The 20,426-nt window shown below is 38.7% G+C and overlaps 1 protein-coding gene across 8 annotated transcripts in view; it reads left to right on the plus strand.

Moving 5' to 3' along the window:
• The window catches only part of POU2F1 (POU class 2 homeobox 1), a 112,261-nt gene that overhangs the window by 64,458 nt on the left and 27,377 nt on the right, over positions 1-20,426 (plus strand). For 2 of the 8 annotated variants that reach the window (XM_077174568.1, XM_077174564.1), the window contains exons 3-7: positions 1,843-1,943; positions 4,780-4,833; positions 6,463-6,618; positions 8,253-8,432; positions 14,225-14,351. In XM_077174568.1, coding sequence (XP_077030683.1) covers positions 1,843-1,943; positions 4,780-4,833; positions 6,463-6,618; positions 8,253-8,432; positions 14,225-14,351 — 618 coding nt within the window. The remainder of the gene's footprint in view (positions 1-1,842; positions 1,944-4,779; positions 4,834-6,462; positions 6,619-8,252; positions 8,433-14,224; positions 14,352-20,426) is intronic. The other 6 variants (XM_077174565.1, XM_077174566.1, XM_077174567.1 and 3 more) reach the window with 6 other exon arrangements.

The raw sequence follows: 20,426 nt of genomic DNA on the forward strand, positions 1-20,426 counted from the left end.
CTTTGATTAAATGAGGAGTTGGTAGGTTGTTTCCTTTGACTTTTGGTAGCTATTTGTCAGGAATTATTTTTATATATTTAGCCAACTACTGTTTCCTTCCCTTTGTATTTCTGCATGGAGAGAATTCTGAAGTTTACTGGAAAGAATGAAGATAGATGAGATTCTTCTGGCTCTTTCCAGCAGACCTCCTTATATACCATTCTTTGGAGAAAGGCAACCAAGTTGCATTCCTTCAGGAGCAATTCAGACCAGTGAGAGTCCCTGTATTCGCTTTGAATTGGAATTTTAGACTAATTAAGCAAAATAATTTGATGCAGTTTAAAATTGTAATATTTTTAACACATCTGTGGATGTTTGGCTGCAAGTATGTCTCTTAAGTTTGTAAACCTTGGCCCAAAGCATAGAATTGAAAAGTTGGTAGTCAACCAAATCTTCCCACAAGAACCCCCACCAAAGATGCATCAAAGGGCCACCTTAGGTATACTTTACATGGATGGTAGAAAGTTTGATATTATGTCAGTGTTTAATAGAACAGTGGAGTGACTCAAACAGTCTTTGGAAACGTGACCTGTGTAAGCTGTTTGCAGGCCAAAATATCAGTGTGAGGTATTGGACAGTCTATTTTGCTAATCACATTTTATGCCTGCTTGCTTTTGCAGATGTTTGTAAGGAATAGCAGCCACCTGTTGTTGCTCAACAACAGTAACTCTTTTGCTCAGTAGATAACCTGGGTTTTTATGGCAAAGAAGGTAGATGATGGAAGGAATTTTGAAGTGGGAGTTACTATGCACACCTGCCTGTGGGCACTGAACAAAATCTGATTGTCGTGATGAATAAACATGCAAGCCTAAAGCTGGTTTAGCTTCATTTCAGTCACGCAATTTTAAAGATTGCATCATCTGTTCTAGAAATTCCCTGCAGCTCAACACACTTGGAATCTCCCTTTCTGTGGGTAGTAACAAAAAAAGAAACAAAAAAAAACCACTTGTTTTTTTATTTTTCTTCTCACACCCAAATTATTTTGTGATAATTGGGAGGTTTTCACGTGTTCTGAGCAGTTTGGGAAAAGATTGCAAAAATGTAGGAAAATGACCAGGTTTTAGTTAGGTGAGAGTAAGTGAAGAAGCAGAAGCAAGCCAAGGCAGTTTTTTTACCTAGTGAGTAAAAAAACTGCTAGTGAGACCTCTTATCAAACTTTAACAAAAATCTGGAAAGAGTAAAACTGTGGCCCATAACTGCTGTATATAGATGGGACTTCTGTTTTCATCAAGTGTTATTTTACCTGTCCTTTAGGAGAGGCAGCTTTTATATGAACCTTGCTGTTGGCACTTCCTGAATTTGAAGTTAGTCTTCAGCTATTGGATAAGGGGTGCATGGAGAATGGAAACACAGTTTAATCATAGCAGCAAGCACCCACTTGGTTCTCAAACTGTGTAGAGAGTGATGGGATAGTAGTGTACATAGAAACACAGGTCACAGAATTCTTTAGGTTGCAGAAGACCTTTAAGATCATCAAGGCCAACTGTTGGGCCAAGTCCCCCTTTAAACCATGTCCTTAAGTGCTGCATCTGCACATCTTTTAAATATCTTCAGGGTACACAAATAGATGATGGAAGCTAAAGAAAATATGATGTTGATTTTGTTCAGCTGACAAATGCTCTATTACTGAAGCCTTGATTCTGCTTCCCCCCTCTTCCACTAAAAAAAATGCAATTCTTGTTACTCTCAGAGTGTTTTTTTTACTGTACAATGTTGAGAGAATAGCAGGAAGGTTGGGTATTGATTGTTATTCCACTTACTAAAAGCAGTAATTAATAGTTTTCAATATCTCTTCTTCTCCAGGCACGCAAACAAACGGCCTGGACTTTCAAAAGCAGCCTGTGCCTGTCGGAGGAGCAATCTCTACAGCCCAGGCCCAGGCCTTCCTTGGGCACCTTCATCAGGTAAGAGAAGAGACATTTCAAACAGAGAAGACTCAGCTGCCCTGGTGTGTTCCATGTTTTCTCTTTCTGTGAATGATGGAGAGTCATTTATTGGAACGTAAATCTGGGTACACAACCTGGTTAACGAGCGTGAATGGGAAAATGTCCTAATCGTGGCATTCACTTCATTGCATTAGGGTGCAGAACATGTCAAAATAGGGTGAGACCTCTTTGGGAGAACTACAAAACACATTTTTGGCGACTTGAGAATGCCTAAATGTTGTGGTGTCGTTTTGAGTAAGTTTTTTGTTTGTTTGCTTTGTTATTGTTGTTTTAACCTTAATAGAGAGACCACATTAAAAGGCAAGAAAAAAATTAAATTTTTTAGGAAAGGATTGTATTGGCCCAATGGCTGCCAAGGTTCCAAAACTGTCACTTGTCTAGCTAAAAGCACTCTTACAGATTAACTAGAAAGAAAGTTGGTTATACTTACTAAGCATATATGGCTTGTGAGGTTTTCTTTTTTTACAAAAAAAGTTATTTCAGTGACCTGTTTGTCAGATGATATTCAGACTTCTAATACTATCCCTCTGTTCTGCTGCTGCTGTGTTTAGGGAATCAAAGCTGAACTTCAGATGCAGGCTGAAGCAAAATGGGGCATCCCTAGGTGAAGAGAAGTATAAGGGGCATTTTTTTGTAGTTTTTTTATCTGTTCACACTTGATGTATGAAAACAAATGTCCTAATTTCTTTCCCTTCCTCTGCACCAAGTTAAACTTTAAAATACTGTACCTAATTGGATGACCTTGAATGTTTGAGGTCTGAGGTTGCACAGTTATTGTGGTATAATTGAAGTACTGAAGCTTTTATGCCCTCTTTTAAGAGCTCTGAACTGCCGTTTTATTGTATGGAACATTCCACACGTTTTGTCACATAATTGCAATTTTCCTAGCAGATTGGTTTATATAGGACTAAGGGAGTGCCACTGTTTGAATTTGCTGAACCAATAGGCTGTTGTAGGCTGCCTTTATGTGGAGAGAAGCTGACTAGTTTTTATGGCTTGCCAGTGTGTGTTTAACATGGAGACAGATACAGCTGTTCTGCAGAATTCTGTGTGTTTGTTTTAGTCTTCGTTTTGTTCTATAGATTGACCCAGGACAGTAATTGGGTTTTGCACGGTGCTTTATCCTGCTTTGAAAATTTATTTATTTAAACAGTTGTCAGGATCTTTATAACTTCATGTTTGATAAAGTGTGATTCATTTCTTGAAACTGGTTCAAAGGAAAATCTCAGGTATTCTTTTATTCACCTGCAGGTGTGTGGGAATCTATTGTCAATCTGTCCTCTGGTAGTGAGGCTGCTGTTAGTGGGGTGTTATTCAACCTTAACACACAGTGCTTTGCTCTAGACTAATGCAAAGTACTGGGCTGTAGGCAGCATTCAGCATTTCTAATTTGGAAATGTTGGCTGTGTGGTGAAAGGGATGTCCAAATTGCATTCACAGGGATTTTCAGGAATGTGCTGGCTGTACCTGAGCAATCAATATGTATTTGTAGTCTTTTATGTGGTGTTTGTGTAATTTTAAAGTATTATTTTGAGTATATCATTTGGATGTCAGAGTGCTGTTATTTAGGCTATTCTCTGCTGTTAATCCATGGTAAAAGCACAGATTACATCGACTGTGTCAAACTGTATTTTGCTTCTGATAAGGAGGGGCTTTTCTGGGAGTGTTTGCTTTGATGTAGATCATGCTTAGTATGTCTAGTACCTTCATCTAAAGCAGTAGGAAATATTTCCAAGGTGACTCTTCCAAGGTTGCCTGTTCAAAATATTCAGTTATTAATTTCATGTACTGCAGTTTTTCCTGTGCCTGAAAATATGTGGACTTTTCTATGTGGGGACCATGTAGAGGTCCTCCATCTAGAGGCAAGAGTGCTACATTTTGCTTTGCTTTATTGTATCCTTGCATGTAACCTGGTTTTCAAATGAGCAGTGGTTTTCAAACATGTCCAGAGATGGAATTCTCTACAGGCTGTTACTCTGACCTTTGAAAGTGTTGGTAATTAATTACAGAACATTCCTTCTTTATAACTAGGGGTGCTGGTAGAAACTAGGCGAGACTGATTCAAATGGGTTTCAGTAAATGGAAAGACAGCATTTTCTGTACATTTTCCTCATTAGAGATAAAAAAGCACTCCAAAAATCTCACTTTCTGAATCATCCATTTTTCCTTGCTGCTCATCCACAAGACCACCTTTGGGCCTCGTAATAACAAACATCAAATTCAAGTTTTAAGTATACCTGAATCAATACAGCCTTTGTAAAGTGTCTCCGGTGCTCTGTGTTGAGATCTTCTTTTCAGTGGCTGAGGGCTGCAAATAATTGAATGGGTTAATTTGAGGCAGTGTGGTTATGCTCTGGGTTCTGTGCTGTGCATGTGCTTGCTTATATCAGAAAGCTGGTGAGTGCAGTGGTGGGGTCAGACCCGTTCTGAAATGGGAGTAGGATGACAATGAGTGGAGCTTGATACCCTGCCCTGGAGCCTGGATTTTTCCAGCAGGAATAGGACTAGTTGGCATGTCCAGTTCAATATGCTCTGTTTCAACTCCATCCATAATATCTACATCCTTAGGCAGGGATACCTTCAGTAAGAGGTAGATAAACAGCATAGTGAAAGAGTCTTACACATCTGTTTCAGCCTGGAGTACAGCCCCAATTCCACTGATTCAAGTGTCAGAGGGGCATGCTCTGTTCTTGGGGGAGTTTTTTTGGAATGTGGGTGGGGAGATTGTTCTTTTTACATTATTAGTTTTCTGTGGATTCTACATTATTTCATTTCCATTTTTGCACTGTTGTAGGTCCAGCTCGCTGGAACAAGTTTACAGGCTGCTGCTCAGTCCTTAAATGTACAGGTAAAGACAGTTACCTTCTGCTGCTCATCCTTCTCTCATCCCAAACAGCATCAGTAGAGATAGTTCTTAACCTGTGATACATCAGTTTTTTCAGTCTGACTGGTTTGGCAAGTGATAGGTATGAAGGAATAACACTTTACAACTGTAAATCAGGTTCAGGATTTGTAAGCATTCAGGCTCTGGAGTTGTTTAAAACATGAAGTGACCATAAGTTAATGCTGAATTTCAGTCAGGTGTGGTATCATGCAAACCTTAAAACTCCAGGAATATTTCATGTTCTTCTGTTTATTAACTTGCTTTAAACATGTAGTGAGTATTACTTAGCAATTTGTCCTTACTTCTGGTAACTGTATATAGGAATATAAGGTAGCATTAACTATATAATATGGCTAGTTCAGACTGCTTGTGTAAATAACACACAGCGATTTCAAAGTCAGAGTAATTGTTGTTTAATAATGTACGTGAGACAGCAAAGCTTTCAAACTTTCCTATGATGCTGAACACTTCAGTTTATCTGTTAACATTCTACTTCCACTCTGTACTATATTAAGGGGCAAGGGATGCAGTTTTATTGAAAACTGGTTTCAGTATTGCATGTTATTAAAGAATGTAGGTAGTGCATTACATGAAATGCAATAGAATGTGGACCCACTTATACATAATAACAATTTGGAAAGAAGAGGAGGTATAGTGACCTTCCTTTCTAAGAGGAAGGAGGCAGAAAATTGCCTTGGTTGCCATGGTAAACTTCCATCCCTGAGAGAGATGTTGGCAAACAGGCTGTATCTCCAGTGCAGAATGTTTACAGTCCTGTGCTGTAATTATCGCTCAATGACTGGCAGAATTAATCAGAGCCTTTATGTTAATTAGCCCGCTCTGCAGTCCCCAAAACAGGTGGTGGAAAATATGCAAATCTATGCAGAATTGTAATGTTCTGCATAACCAGTTTTAATTATCATAAAACTCTCTCCCCCTCTTCATGCACTTGCATTTCCTCCCTCATGTCTTCACAATTTCTTCTTTTTAAAAAAACAAACAACCAAACCACAAAAATAAATCAAAATAAACTTGAATCTTTTAAAATAAAGCATTCAATTAAATAAATGCACTGAGTATTTAAAAGCACTGTATATATTCTATATCTTGCTGTAGGTAGAGAAACCTGTGAGGATTTTTCAAAAAGGTTCTGTATAAGCCAACAGTATGATGACTTAGAGGCACAGGATGGAGATAGAGAAAATGGAAACACAATCTCCTTTCCCTTGTTCCATTGTTCAGGATTTTAGGCAATGAATAATTTTAACAACCTTCTCTTTCTTCATGGTGAAAGGTAGCGTCAGCTTCAGTTGCACGGTGTAAAATGAAGTGAGACCTGAAAATAATGTCAGAGAGTTACAGGAGACCAGAGAGTCTCTTTGTTTTGTTTAAGCTGCATTACCTACAGACGTGTTTCAGCAATCATAGCTGAGATGGTGGGCACACAGAGCCATTGCTTAAACACACTCTTAAAATAAACCCAAGGGCTTTTCGTATGCAGATGAAAGATTTTTATTGTGCAGTGTTGAGATAGCAGCGTCATACATTAACATCTGTTTTACACTATAAAGAGTTGTATTTTTTTTTGACTAGTCTAAATCTAATGAAGAATCTGGGGACTCTCAGCAGCCAAGCCAGCCTTCCCAGCAGCCTTCAGTGCAGGCGGCCATACCCCAGACCCAGCTCATGCTGGCCGGAGGACAGATCACCGGGGTAAGAGTTACCCAGGGATGCTGCAGTCCCACACAGGTATCATTGAGGGGCATTGCAACTGCCTTTAATGTAGTATGAACTTCAGTGGAAGGGGGAACAGGAAATATTTGGCTAGAAAAATAAGCAGACTGTAATATTTGGGGTTTGTCGCTCAGTATTTGCTTCCGAACATCAACAACAAAGAATTCTTTCTCTCTGTTCTCAGTATCCCTTTTGACCCTGCAATGAAATTAAAACCTGTTGTTTTACAACAGTTACAAATAAGACAGTCACTGATGTCATAAAGAGAATTTTTTTTTTCAAGATTAAAACAAGGCATGGGAGAACAAAACTGAATCTTATAGCTGGGTGAAGAACAAAAATTATGGGAATTGTTAATTTTTCCTCTTCTCAAAAGCATTTCTTTTTAAGTAACTCTATTAACTCTATTTCTTAAGCCTGTGGAACCCTTTTGTTCTAACCTAGTGATTTTGAGGGGTTTTTAATTGCAACACTTTGAGCGTATATATGGGATAATCGTTGTTTTAGACTTTCTGGTGTTTCTGAATTGTTGTAATGGCTTTCAGTCATTTCAAAAAAGAGCAAGTTTTGTGAATGGGCTGGTTAAAGAATTTGCTTCCCCATAATCAGCTTTGCAGTATAAGAGTTTGTGTGTTAATAAGCTTAGGGCAGTCGCTCCAACAATATATTTATGATTTCAAGTGTTAGGTTAGATCATCCCTACACTTGCATGAAATGACTTCTTAATCTCAGGCTCAATTGTTAAATCTTCTCCTACGTTACTATGTAAATACACATCCTATTTAGTTTTCAGTTAAGCATTGAAAGTTTTAAAAGTGAGACTGTTACGATGTGTTGTTAAAACGTGGTATATTTTATTATTTTTTGTATTCTCAGAAAATACTGGTTTGTTTTAATTCATGATTGTCTGCTGTAGTGAAACATTCAAAACTCCAGGCCTATGCAGATACGGGTTGTAGTAAATATGGGCATCAAGATTCATTTACATGTAAAGGAGAGACTGCTGCCACCTGTTCCACAGAGATAATGTGTGCTTGGGAAAGGGAAGGGATGTAAAGTTGCCAACTCTATTCTATTAAAAAAAAAAAAGGCAGATGGGGAGACTTGGAGAGAAACAAATGGAGCTCATGTTCTTTACTTATATCTTAGGGCATAATGGAAATGATGGAATATGGCAGGGATTCATGCTAATGTGAAGCAGCTGGGGCGTTATCAGTTTGTTCAGTAGCCATAGCCAGCATTCCTGCTTCACATTCATCTGGCTAATCACTTGCTGTTCTGCTGGGTGTAAATTTCCTTTCAAATCCTGGCAATACTGATTCTTTTCTTTTGCTTGCTACTTAATTGCTTTTTCCCTGAAACTCCTGGTAGAGTTGTGAGGAAAACTTTGGAGCAGAGTTAGGTTCTGTAGGTTCCAGTAAGTGCAGATGGTGGTGGTGCAGTTTGGTTTGTGTCCGGCCTGTGGTAGGTTGGTTCCCACACTGTATCGAGTAGCCAGCTGTCCTTCCTTAAGGCCAGAGCCCTTGGCCAGTTAGTGGAATAGCCCTAGGATTGCCTGGTTAACATAAGTAGTACTGAGCTATCTAATGACTTTGTAGCTGAAGTGGCTCTTCCCATTATTAATGGCTGTGTTTTCTAATTGTTTATAGCTCACGTTGACGCCAGCCCAGCAACAGTTATTGCTCCAACAGGCGCAGGCCCAGTTGCTGGCGGCTGCAGTGCAGCACTCAGCCAGCCAGCAGCACAGCGCTGCTGGTGCCACCATCTCGGCCTCTGCTGCGACGCCGATGACGCAGATCCCTCTATCTCAGCCAATACAGATTGCACAGGTGAGCCTTGAGGCTTGAGAGGGTGGAAAACAAAGGAGGTTTTTGACTGATTGCACCATTCGAATGAAATTTGTTGTTCCTCGCTCAGTGAGTTGCTAGAGTATTGTTAGTCTTTGCTTGTGCATTGTTGGATGGTGAGGTTGGAGTTTGATAGTCTTAGTGAGGAATGTGTGCCAGCTGCTCCTCAGTTCCACTGGGCTTCTGAGTTTGTACCAGAATCTGAGTAGATGCTGTGTTTTCTGAATTTTCCTCCTTGTAGTTAGGGTGAGAAAGGAGAAAAAAGGGTATGGAAAGATGCCCACAGAAGGGGCACTTGTTGAGACCTGCATGGATGGGAAGTGATGCCTGTGTATCAAAAAGGATGCTTGTCAGACCCAAATGGTGCTTGTTAGAAGCAAAATGATAGAGCTGAAGAATGGCAGTTTGACTTGACCCGTTTGTGTGCTATTTTGGCTTGGTGTTTAATGCTGCAGGTTCCATGACAAAGAATGGGCACTCCTGTGTCTGGAGAAAAACTTGGAGAATGAGTCTGGTGTTGGGATCTGTCCAGTCTTATGGTCTGGTACTAAAGACTTGTCAATTCTGAAGAACTGCTCTCTGTGGATGTTGTGCTTACTAGAACCAGTAAGGACCCTCCTGGTCTTCCAGGACTGGCTTAATTCAGTGTGGAGATTGCAGTGGCACTAGCTCTGTGCTTAGTGTATGTAGTGTGGAAAATCCTTAGACCTGTGGACAAGGATAATCAAATGTGCAGCTTAGACATCTTGAGTCCTATGAGTAGGTGAATGTCTTGCTCATCCTGAGGTCCATCTTTCCATAGATTAAAGCTCTTGGTACATAATATCAGCTTTCTTAGTCTAGCTGTGCAAAGTGTGTGAGGTATATAATCTTCTAAGTTGCTGCTTCATAGAGGGACCAAGTTCTTTAAGACTGTCTGATGCTTTCTGTTCAGGCTACTTCTCTTGCATTCAACCAGGATGAAGTGTCCAAACAGTGAACATAAAGTCTGATTAAGGACAAGAATGGAAATGTTGCAATTGTTTGTGAAGTCTGATGGTGAATCCTTTACTGTGCTGGTCCACTAGCTGAATAACAGCAGCCTGGCTGTGCTATCAGGTTTTCATTAGCTGAAGTGACAAACTTTTGTGGCGTTGGTCTAGAAATTCTGACCTCTCTGGCTGTCCTTGGAGAGGCCAGAGTGGTGCCATCCTGTTTTTAAAAGGCGAGTGCTGATGTTGCTGTGTTGGTGAGATTCCTCCCACTGAAGCTCTTGTTGCACTGTGAGAAGTCACATCACCAACTCATACCTTTTTTAGCCAAGGAATCCACTTCACTGGCATGATGTAGAGATGACTGAAGGATGTAGTGTTCAAGGAAACTTGGAATTCTCAAGATCATATCTCAATTTTGTTTCTTCCTACTATCTGTAGGCAATAATACAGACAGATTTCAAGAAGAGAATGGGCAATGTTCTTGTCAAGGAAGCTGTTGGTTATAGCTTTTGACATATTTCATGCACCTGTCACAGAGTTCCCACTTGATGGGATGTGAGATTTTAACATATATGTAAGCAATTCATAGGTGTGCCTCTCCTCTTCCAGGTGTGCACCTTAAGATAGCATGGTCTGCTTCACTGAAGTGTGGTGGCCTAAAATTTCCTATTAACAAAATCTGGACCTTGAACTGTCTGGCCTTAGGTTTGTCAAACAGGCCACCAAAGCAGTGGATACCAGTGTGATGCATGTGTGAGATGTTTCTAATCCTGCTCTCCTACCTCAGTGCAAAGCTCTGAAAATGTGTGAAGCATTTACAATTGTTAATTTTGTACTGGCTTTTTCTCCAGAACTTAGAAAATCTTCAGAGAAGTGTTTGAGAGGAGTTGAAAATACCAGGCATGTGCTGTCAAATAAGGATTTCTGAAGGCAACATTGTCTGATTTGTGCACAGAGTGAGCTAAAGGCTCTCTGAAAAATAGTGTATGATCTTGTAGTTGCCATGTGCAGAACAAATTAAAGTGGTACTTGTTTTCTGACGTTTCTAATTACTTAAATGTTTGACTTTACAATTAATGTCTTTTAGGATAGGTTATTTTGATACATAAATGAGCTTGTTTGAATCTTGTTAACTGCTCCTTATGATGAAAGAGCAGGGCATAAATTGTGCAGGTGTTGGATATAATTTGAGGTACTTATGAAAAACATCTACCATCTAGGTTCATGGGTAGATAGCACCATGTCTTTTGATCCGTCTTGGCAAGGATTTGTAAGCAGTGCTCAGCTTTGTTTGTGTTGCTATTGTAAATATATAGCTGATTATACAAATAGCTGAATGTTTGTTTTAATTGATGGTTTTTGAATAATTGATTAACTGGCAGGTCTCTGCAGCAGGGGGATTACCATATTTATTTTAATTAACTAATTGCAAAAGCATGACTTCTTTAATGTGCGCTGCAGTTCACGTAAGGTATCTGCTGCAGCAGCCTGGTGAGGAGCTCGTGCTGCTCCTGGAATGACACTAAACAGTTGTGTTTCAACTTTCGGGTTTTTTTATAAACTTCCTTGTTTTCAGGATCTATGCTCTGTATTTATATGAGGTAAATCTCAAAATGAGTCAGATGCTTAAGTTTGTGCTGAAGCTGTAATTGGAAATAATGGTATTGAATTTAGAAATTTAGATTTTTTTTAAAACAAAAAATCTTCTTCACAGCAAGACATAGCACTTGACAGATTATTCTGCTGAGGTAGGATTTGGATTGTTTTGATCTTTCTAAATTGCTAGGCAGCACCAGAAGACATGCATGTCTCCCTGAAAGTCTTTCCATCTCTTTCTATGTGCTTGTGCTAGCATACAGATTTTAACACTGAGGAAAAAAAGATCAGTGTAGGAAAACAGTGTCAGGTTTGTTTGTGTGTTTGCTATTGGGAGATTTATTGTAATGGTATAATTAACTAAATAAAAAAACTTTCCCAAGGTGGAAATAAAGTTGAATTTCAAATGCATTTGAGAGGCTGGTAGGGCTATTTAGGAGTGATTAGCCTTGGAGGTATCGTTTTCATTTTGCATTGCAGAATTATATTTCTGTATTTAAACAAGACTTAGCCAACATACCATTTACCAAGGCAGATGCACAGAATAAGATTGCTTATATCAGTTCTCCCTGAGGCCTCAATTTAAAAACAGTTTTCTCATATTAAAGTGTAAGAGCCTGATGATAAGAGCTGTCATGTCTTGGCTGGGTAGCCAGTGTTATGAATACCATAGTCTTAAACAAAAAGCTCTCCTCCTTTGATCTTACAGATACACTGCCATTGTTTCTTTGTATTCTTTCTTGCGTGTAACTCCATCTCCTGTGGGGGTGCTTCACATCATCTGAGATCTCCTTGGTCATCTGGGGTGATTTCATTTGTTTGCTTTTGATTGGGAGAGGTCCTTAACCTGTCTGTTTTTCCATTGATACTTTTTTCTTCCACAGTGTCTTCCCAATTCTTCCTTTTGTGTTTATGTTTTTTTTCTCTTATCTACCTGTATTTTCATCCTGCAGCCTCTCTTTATTTCCTTTTCTTCTGCCCAGTGTTCACAACCTGAGTCAGCTTGCCCAGCTCTTCACATTTCTGTTTTCAACTCTGCATCCAGTCCATACATCCATTCCAGTATGAGCCCCCTCTGAGCTGGAGGGTCAGCACAATCTGCACCAGCTGAGCATTGAAAATCAGTGAATAAATGAATGGAGATCCATGTTGTGTTGAGCTCTAGAAGTAAGAGGTTTTGGTGGCAGTTCTGACCAATGTGATATTAGGATATGAAGTCATAAGAAACAGGGAGTTCCAGGATAGAACTGGAGTAATTATTGGTCTCTTTCAAGAAGGAATTTTGCCTTGATTTCTTTGGAATAGTTGCATTATTTCTGCAATTTTCTGAAAGCAAGCAATACTATTGACTTTAAAACCACTTTTTTGCTCATGGGCACTTTTAAAAATTGTAGCATTCTCTTATAAAATGGAAGTTTCCATTTCTTAAAGAGCATTGCGTGATCAATCCATCTGGTGTCTGTCTACCATATTATTACACTGCATGCTTTTGACTTAACAGGGCTAAGTAGCCCAAGTGATTGATGACCAGTGTCTGTGTAATGCAGGTTAAGTAGTCGTTTTCTTATAAAGCCTGTCTATGGTCTCATAAATCAGTGGACTCCCTATTTTTTTCCCTCCCTAGTCTTCCTTTCTGACATTCCCCACCCCTCATCTCCTGAAGGAAGATTGTTGCAACTTCCAAGTTACAGTTTTAACAGATTTAAAATAAGGTATTGTCACAGATAACAGCATTGTGTAAGAAGGAAGTTCTCTTTGTCAGTCTGTCTTGACTTCTCATCTCCAAATCCACTGCTGGCAGTGAATGGCCTGTCCCATCCTCTGGCTGAGCAGGTTGTGGGAGTGCTCAGTAACCTGCATCAGCCCAAGGAGCAGCTTTAGGAGCAGCTCTTTGTTCCTCTGGTTCACTTGAACTCAGGTGTGTTTGGGGCTGGGGGAAGATGAGCAGCTCCAAGCAGCCACACCGGGCACTGCTGCAGCTGAACACGGTTTCTCTGCAAACAGGGGCCTGAGTGGCTTCCCTGAAACAGAGCTTTAGGGGAGTCTTCTTGTCTGCTTGGTGTGGTTTGTGTAATGGGAGGTTGCAAGTGTGGGAAGTATTTCATTCAGGCCTTTTTCCACCTGTTTGGTGAGTATTTTGAAATAGATTCTTCCTGGAAAGATGGAAAAATCCAATAAGTGTGTTTAGATCGTTTTCATGGATTACCACTGTTATGTTGGCTGACTTCACAGTGTGTTTTTTAAATTTCAGTTGCTCTTGTTATTATGTTGTTTGGAGATGAAAAGAAAAAGGCTGTTTAGGGGGAACGATTTTTAAGCAGTTCTCTATGTTTTCATTCTCCAGCTAAATGTCAAGTTGAAAAATTTTTCTTGAAAACTCAGTTTCTCAGAGATTAACATTTTACATTGAGACCTGTCATCTAATTATAGAAAATTAATAGTCCTGAATGGTTTAAATACATAAAAGTAGGGTTCTTCAATAATGCAGTGTTTTGGATTATTCCTTTTAACCTTTCATTATAGTCATATCTATTAAGCTTATTGTAATTTGTTTCAGAACAAATGAAATATATTTACTAATTGAGTTAGCTACTTTCTGAAATTTGAACCGAGCAACCAGAGTGCAAACAAGGAATCTGTAATATTTCGCTTCCTTGTTGTTGATTCAAATGGTAATTGCAGACTGTTGTTACAAAAAAAATAGCTCCCAGCTAATATGCTTGATTTGTAGCAGAGTTCCATCCTCAAAAAATAAGTTTGAGAGATCTTTGTGTTGATAAGTTTAATGTATTTGAAAACTCCTGAATTTGTGGGAGAAGGAAGATTGATTTGTTTGTTTGTGTTTTGTTTTTAAAGCAGAACAGTTCTGGATATACTTTGCTGGGTTGTTTAGTAAATAACTTTGGTTTTATGAATGAAAGTGAAGGATATTTTAAAGGATATTCAGTAGCAGGACTTCTGCTGTGTTTGACATCTACTTTTTTCTCTAAATGTTAGAGTATAGCTGGCTGATAGGAAATCTTATATTGGGAATTATTGCTGACTTACATGTCTAACACACAGCTCTTTCTTTTCTTCCTTTTTTTTCCCTTTTTCTTTTTACTTTTTTTCTTTTTTTGTCTTCTCTCTTTTTTTTTCTTTTTTTTTTTTTTTTCCTGGTTTTTTTGGTCTTCTTTTTTTTTTTCCCCTTCCCGTTTCCTTAAGGATTTGCAGCACTTGCAGCAGCTTCAGCAGCAGAATCTCAACCTGCAACAGTTTGTGTTGGTGCATCCAACAACCAACTTGCAGCCAGCACAGTTCATCATCTCACAAACGCCGCAGGGGCAGCAGGGTAAGTGCTCCTTGCCACAAAAGCAAATCATACACAGCATTTTTTAGGGGAAAAAGTGAAACTCAGGTGGTTCATACCAGTGCCCAGCCTGCTCCCAGCCAGCTTTTCCCCCCTAGGTTTATATCCTGAGTATGAGACTGGGTGGTGTGGAATATCCCTTTGGCCAGTTTGGATCAGCTGTCATGGCTCTGTCCCCTCCCAGCCTGCTTGCTGGTGAGATGTGTGAGAAGCTGAAAATTCCTCCTTGACTCTAAATACTGCTTGGCAATAACTAAAATATCAGTCTGGATTCAACATTGTTTTCATCCAAAATCCAAATCACAGCACTGCACCAGCTATTAAGAAGAAAATTAACTCTATCTCGGTCAAAGGCAGGACAGACTGGGAAAAGATTACAAAATCAAAAGTCCTTGTGGGAGTCTGGAAAAGTACTTAAGCCTAAAGAGCATACAATGAATTTTGTCATAAACTGAACTAATAATTAACACCTTGGGAAAAGAGCTAGAATGCTGGGTTTGTGTAACAGCTCTTACAATAATATTTTGGCAATGCCCTGGGTATGACTTACATGCCAAAGACAGACGAGGCAGTGGTAGGTGGTGCTGTGTCAGAGCAGTCAAGTTGTTGCACAGTAGCTTTGTTCTGAGGACTGATGTGTTCAGGCTGCAATGCATCACGGTGCTGATTGCACCCCATTTGTTGATGCCCACGGAAAAGTGCATTTAGCCATGGCTTCTTATGCTGATGTACTCCAATGGCCTTTTTTCCCCCCTTTCTCTTCTACATGAACTCTACTCAGTTGTTCAGGTCTGGTAATCCAAAGATTCTTGCTCAGAAGGCAAATCCTGTTATGCTTGAAGAGTCCCGCAGATTCTGGCTGTCCTATAAAGCGGCTCTTTGCACCTCATTTTTTTCCTGTTCCTTTCAATTTTTTCATGCATCATTCTTTCTTACATACTATGACTTGGATAGAACTGGCTTTCCATTACGCTGAAGGGCTCTTACTATCTGAATGCTCTCACATTTGAATAAAGGGTTAGTCAAAATTACCTTCCTTTTAATAGGACTTGATTTAGGAGAGATTTTATACCCGCACTGGAAGAAAATGGCTGAAAGGCTATTCATGAGAGCATTTAGTGATGTACTGCTTTCTTAAAATGAAGCAGAACTTGTAAACTTAACATACTCTACTGGAAGAAATCAAACCACTAAAATTTAGTTCAAGAATTCTTCAAAATAGGTGCTTGGAGTTTTTTTTTAAATAAATTCTTTTAAGAAAACAGCAAGCACAAAAACATTGTTTTGAAAAACTCATTGGTATTGTTGTCTGCCTACATTTTTCAGCTACATTCTGCTGGTTTTATAAAATACCTTTGAAGATGCTTTACAGAGAGGAAAACTAAGAGAAGCACATTGTTATTAGTTCCCCAAAATGAGTTGTTTGAATTATAGAAGGGAAGGCTTTCTTGTTTGCTTAAAATCTTCTGAAGTAGAATAAGTACTAGATGAGATTTTCATAGTACCTTTTCCAGAGGCCATCTCTGAAAAATCATTTCTTCACTACAATTTAAGAGCTGCATATTGCTGTCATCAGTGACGCAGTGTAGGTAGAGACATCATGTTTTACTGGTAATGTGCAGCCTGGACAACTGAATAGCTCAAAAATGTAGGAAGATTGATATGCTGAATTCTGACCATAGGCCATTAGTGTGTGACAACCTTCCAAACTGAAATGCTTGAATAGATCTCATTTTCTTTATGAGCACTCAATGATAAAGCAACATGTATGTCATAATACCCCTTATATCACTTTTTGATATGTTTTTTTTGCAGTGTTTAATGGTTATTGTTAGAAGATCTCAAACAGTACATTATTATTTATGAGAAAGATTGAGAAAGTGTGTATTTTTATTTTGTTATTTCCTGTTGCATCTGACTTTTCCATGTTGTTTGTGTCCTATTGCTCCATTAGTCAGCTTCATAAAATAATAAATATTCTAAAGAAACTAGCATAGAATTTTCTTCAAAACCAATGGCATTCGTTTTTGGTTTTTTTTTTTTTTTGATGCTTCATTGGTATGGCATGGAGCTTTATATATGTACACATTTAATAATGAACATAAAAATTCAAATTTGTGTATAGATTATGTATTCTGGAAGAAATTTTCTTGCTTTACAGACTATCCTACATATTTTGTGTATGCCATGTAGTCATGTAAATGAGAAACACTGTTTTTAAAGGAGAAGAGTTTTGAGGGAAATAAGTGAAGAATTGTGTATCTAAACAAGGTTGTAGAAGATTTAAACATTTGGTGAAGAAAAATGTTTTACTTGAAGAGACAAAGGGTACAGAGAAATTCAGTTATCAGCAATTGTATTTAGATTGTTGAAGGGGTTGAACATCGTGAGCTGAGATCCAAGTACCTGCCCCAAGAGTTGACTGCTGTCATGGTAAAAAAAATTAAAATAAAAATTAAATTAAAAATTGAAATTGAAATAAAATTAAAAATTAAAATTGTTTTCCTATATCTAATTGGAGTTTTCCATGTTCTGATAGCCATCGAATCTCATTACAGTGTACCCTCGAGCATAGTCCATTTCTATATTTTGAAAAAATTTAGGAAATTCAATACCTAAAATATTAATCAATAATCAGGATGTTATTCTACTATCTTTCTTCAACACACACATTATAGCTCCCAGCAGCAGATAGGAAATTTTCCCCATAAATCCACTGCCGTATGTCCAATGTAGTCACCTTCCTTTTCCACACGATTTCTGGCTATTTAGGGGCTTATACGAAACAAATTTTAAAGTTCCCATTTTTCATGGCTGGTAATTGATAACATCGTAACTGAAAGAATTGTTTCAAGCCTCAGCAGATATGGAGAAGATTGAATGGAAATAGAAATTTGGAACATTTTCTTATTCAGAGCAACTGTTGTTCATATTATTGTTAAAGTCACCAGCAGGAATGTAGCGCCTTGTAATACCTTTATATCTCTTGTATCTGCTCTTGTATCTAATAGAGCTGTCTCTAAAATAATCAATTTAACATCCCTTACTACAATTAGAGCTGCTTCTTAAAAATATTACCCTCATCAGGTGACTGTTCACCTTTTTACTTGTGAGATATTGCTAATACAAACCGTATCAGTAAAAATCTGAATGGAAGGGGAAATGGTGCTGTGTTTAATATAAATTAATCTTGCAAACAGGAGTTGTTGAGATCTAAGCAAAGACTGTGTCACAGTGAGATTTAGAAGTAGTACTAAGAAAATATCCAGAAATGAAAATGTGGAAGACAAGCTACTAATTAACTATAAACATTGAAACTGGATCTACCTAGTCTCAAGTTATTACTATTTATCATTAAAGACTGCCATTATGATTTTTTTTTATCGTAAAGTTGCCTGGGCCAAATACTATCCTGTTTTCTTCTTTCATATGTGTTATACAGACTTTGAGACCTCACTCATGTGGAAGTCCTTGTAATGGCTTTGTCTTGCAAGCTAACTTCCAGTGAGAGGATGAACAGCTTTGGCAGAGATAAAGCAGTCAAGTTCTTACATGAAAAAATTCACTCTTTTGGGAGATCAGTTTGGGATGAATTATGCATTATGCTTCTGGGCCAACTTTTAAAAAATTATGCTGAAAAAGTCTGTGCTTGAATGTTTGTTTTATCTTTTGTTTAATTTTAGATAGAACTGAACGCCAGATCAGTCCTAAGGGACTCTTGGCTGGCAGGAAGAGTTTTTTGGCTTGGACCATTATTCATGCTGCTCTTAGACATTACAGGAAAAATCCTGAATGACAATAGATCCATTTACTATAACTATTAAAAAAGAAAAGACTCTAAACTATTATACTTCTGCATAGGTCCTTATCTGCATCCATGCAGTCATTCTTTTAGAGTGCCACACAGGTGATTTGTGTGCCATATTTAATGCAATAATACCACTAGACTCTTAAAACCCAGGACAGAGTGTTAGGAATATGACCTATGTAAAGTATACAATAGCAGCTTTTATAGGTTCAAAAAAATCATGTGGGTTGGAAGGGACCTCTAGAGACCAGGTAGAGTTGTTCAAAGCAGGTCCAATTACAGCAGCTATTCAGCACCTCAGCCAGTTGAATTGAACATGTCCCAGAAAGGAGTTTCTGCAACATTCTCACGTACCTGCCCCAAGAGTTGACTGCTGTCACGGTAAAAAAAATTAAAATTGTTTTCCTCTATCTAGTTGGAGTTTTCCATGTTCTGATAGCCATCGAATCTCATGACAGCGTACCCTCGAGCATAGTCCATTTCTATCTTTGAAGAAAGCAGTAGGATCTCACCTTCTCATCAGGCTAAAAAAACCAGCTCACTTACCTGTTCCATCCTGTTACACACCTGTTCATCCAGCTAGTCTAGACCCTGGCTTCTGGCCTGTTGGCCACTTCCCCATCTTTGGTATTGTCCACAGACCTGCTGAGAATATGTTTGTCCCATCAGTCCTCTTGATAATAAAGATGTTAAGCAGTATTGGTGGCAATATGAGTCTTTAAGGAAACAGCAGTGTTTGAAATGCCAGGATCTCAGCAGGTGCCTAAAAGATGTGTGTTTACTTAGAAAAGGCAGTGCTATGTGCTCTGTAAGTTCAGTCACTGAAGTTATTTTGGACCTCAGTGATTTCTTCTCAGAAAAGTAATGAAGGAGAAGCTCAGACTGGTTCAAGTCATGTCTTAAAAGAGCACAATTGCAGCTGCCCACCCATGAGAGCCAAGGAGTGCCCAAAGTGTGTGCCTGAAAAGGCTGTGATCAGGGGGAGAGACACATTTCCAAAATATTCCAGCTGCTTTCCCCATCCCCTTCAGTCTGCCGCAGGTTGAATTGACTTGTTCTATCTCCAGTTTCTGCCTGTGACACCTTGTGTCAGCACCTCTTACATAGGATAAAATTATGTAAAAACAGAGTAGATTAAACGTGTTCAGACTATTTTATACTGGTTATTCCATTATAGTTACTTCAGACCACGTGAGTGAGAATAAAATTAGGAAGAGTGTAGTCATCCTGTGCTCTTTAGCAAAATTGTTAATGCCAGAAAAACATCCTCTAGGATTTCTCTGGGGACAGAAAGTCACAAAAGGCCAGTCCTAATTACTCTGATTGCAGTCATAAGACAAGTCAGTAACTTGTAATCGATGGTGTTACCAGTGGACTAGAACTCCAATGTCATCACTGTTGGCTGCCTGGTTTTCATTTGTTTGTTTACAGCCCCTCTGTAGTGACAGTGTGATGGGTTTGCCCCTTTCTCTTTCAAGCTGTCAGTTTAAAATTCACTATCATTTAATTAAGGTAAAAAACTCTGCACTTAGAGGTGACTGTTTACTAATTAATATTTAGATTTGGGCAGCTAAAATCATCTTTCAAGTGAACAAATATTTGCATTGTAAAAAGCAGTGTGTGGCTGTAGTAGGTGGCTGTCTTGGAAGTTCCTTGAGCAGCTCTGTTCCCTCACTGTGGGTTTTCAACAGCACAGCTGGAACACGTTGAATATGTGCTGCAGAGCAAACTTACATTGTTGTGTGTGGTGTGCTGTAATGTTACATAAGCAGCTGGCTGTATTGTGTAGGTCCTGAGCATCTTGATAGCAACAAGATTGTTTAAAATACATATTCCGCTCTTTGTTAAACAAAAATCAAGTATTGCTGTCAGATGATAATTCTTCTATGCTCGTGTATCCCTTACTGAGGATACATTTTCTCCTTCTTAACCATAGTAATCCCTCTTTCCATGTCTCTTATGGCCTTAACCTTGCATACATCCAGTTCTTCACTTGGTATTTATCAAGTCCTAAATTCTGTTTCCCCTGCCTTTATTCTGCTAAGAGGTAGATCAGGCAGCTGATGATGTTGAATTTAAGTGCTACATAGTTGATGGTGGCATAGCAGTCCATCCATCTGTTGTTCCCCCTGGGTTTTAGGGACTAGGTATATTGAAGTTTAATTAGTTGGGTTCTTAATTATTATAGTGGAAATTGATAGTTGTAGCCAGGTGGTACGTAAAAAATAACAGTTAGCATTTTTCACAGA

This window comes from Agelaius phoeniceus, chromosome 2 (genome assembly GCF_051311805.1).
Source record: "Agelaius phoeniceus isolate bAgePho1 chromosome 2, bAgePho1.hap1, whole genome shotgun sequence".
NCBI lineage: Eukaryota > Metazoa > Chordata > Aves > Passeriformes > Icteridae > Agelaius > Agelaius phoeniceus.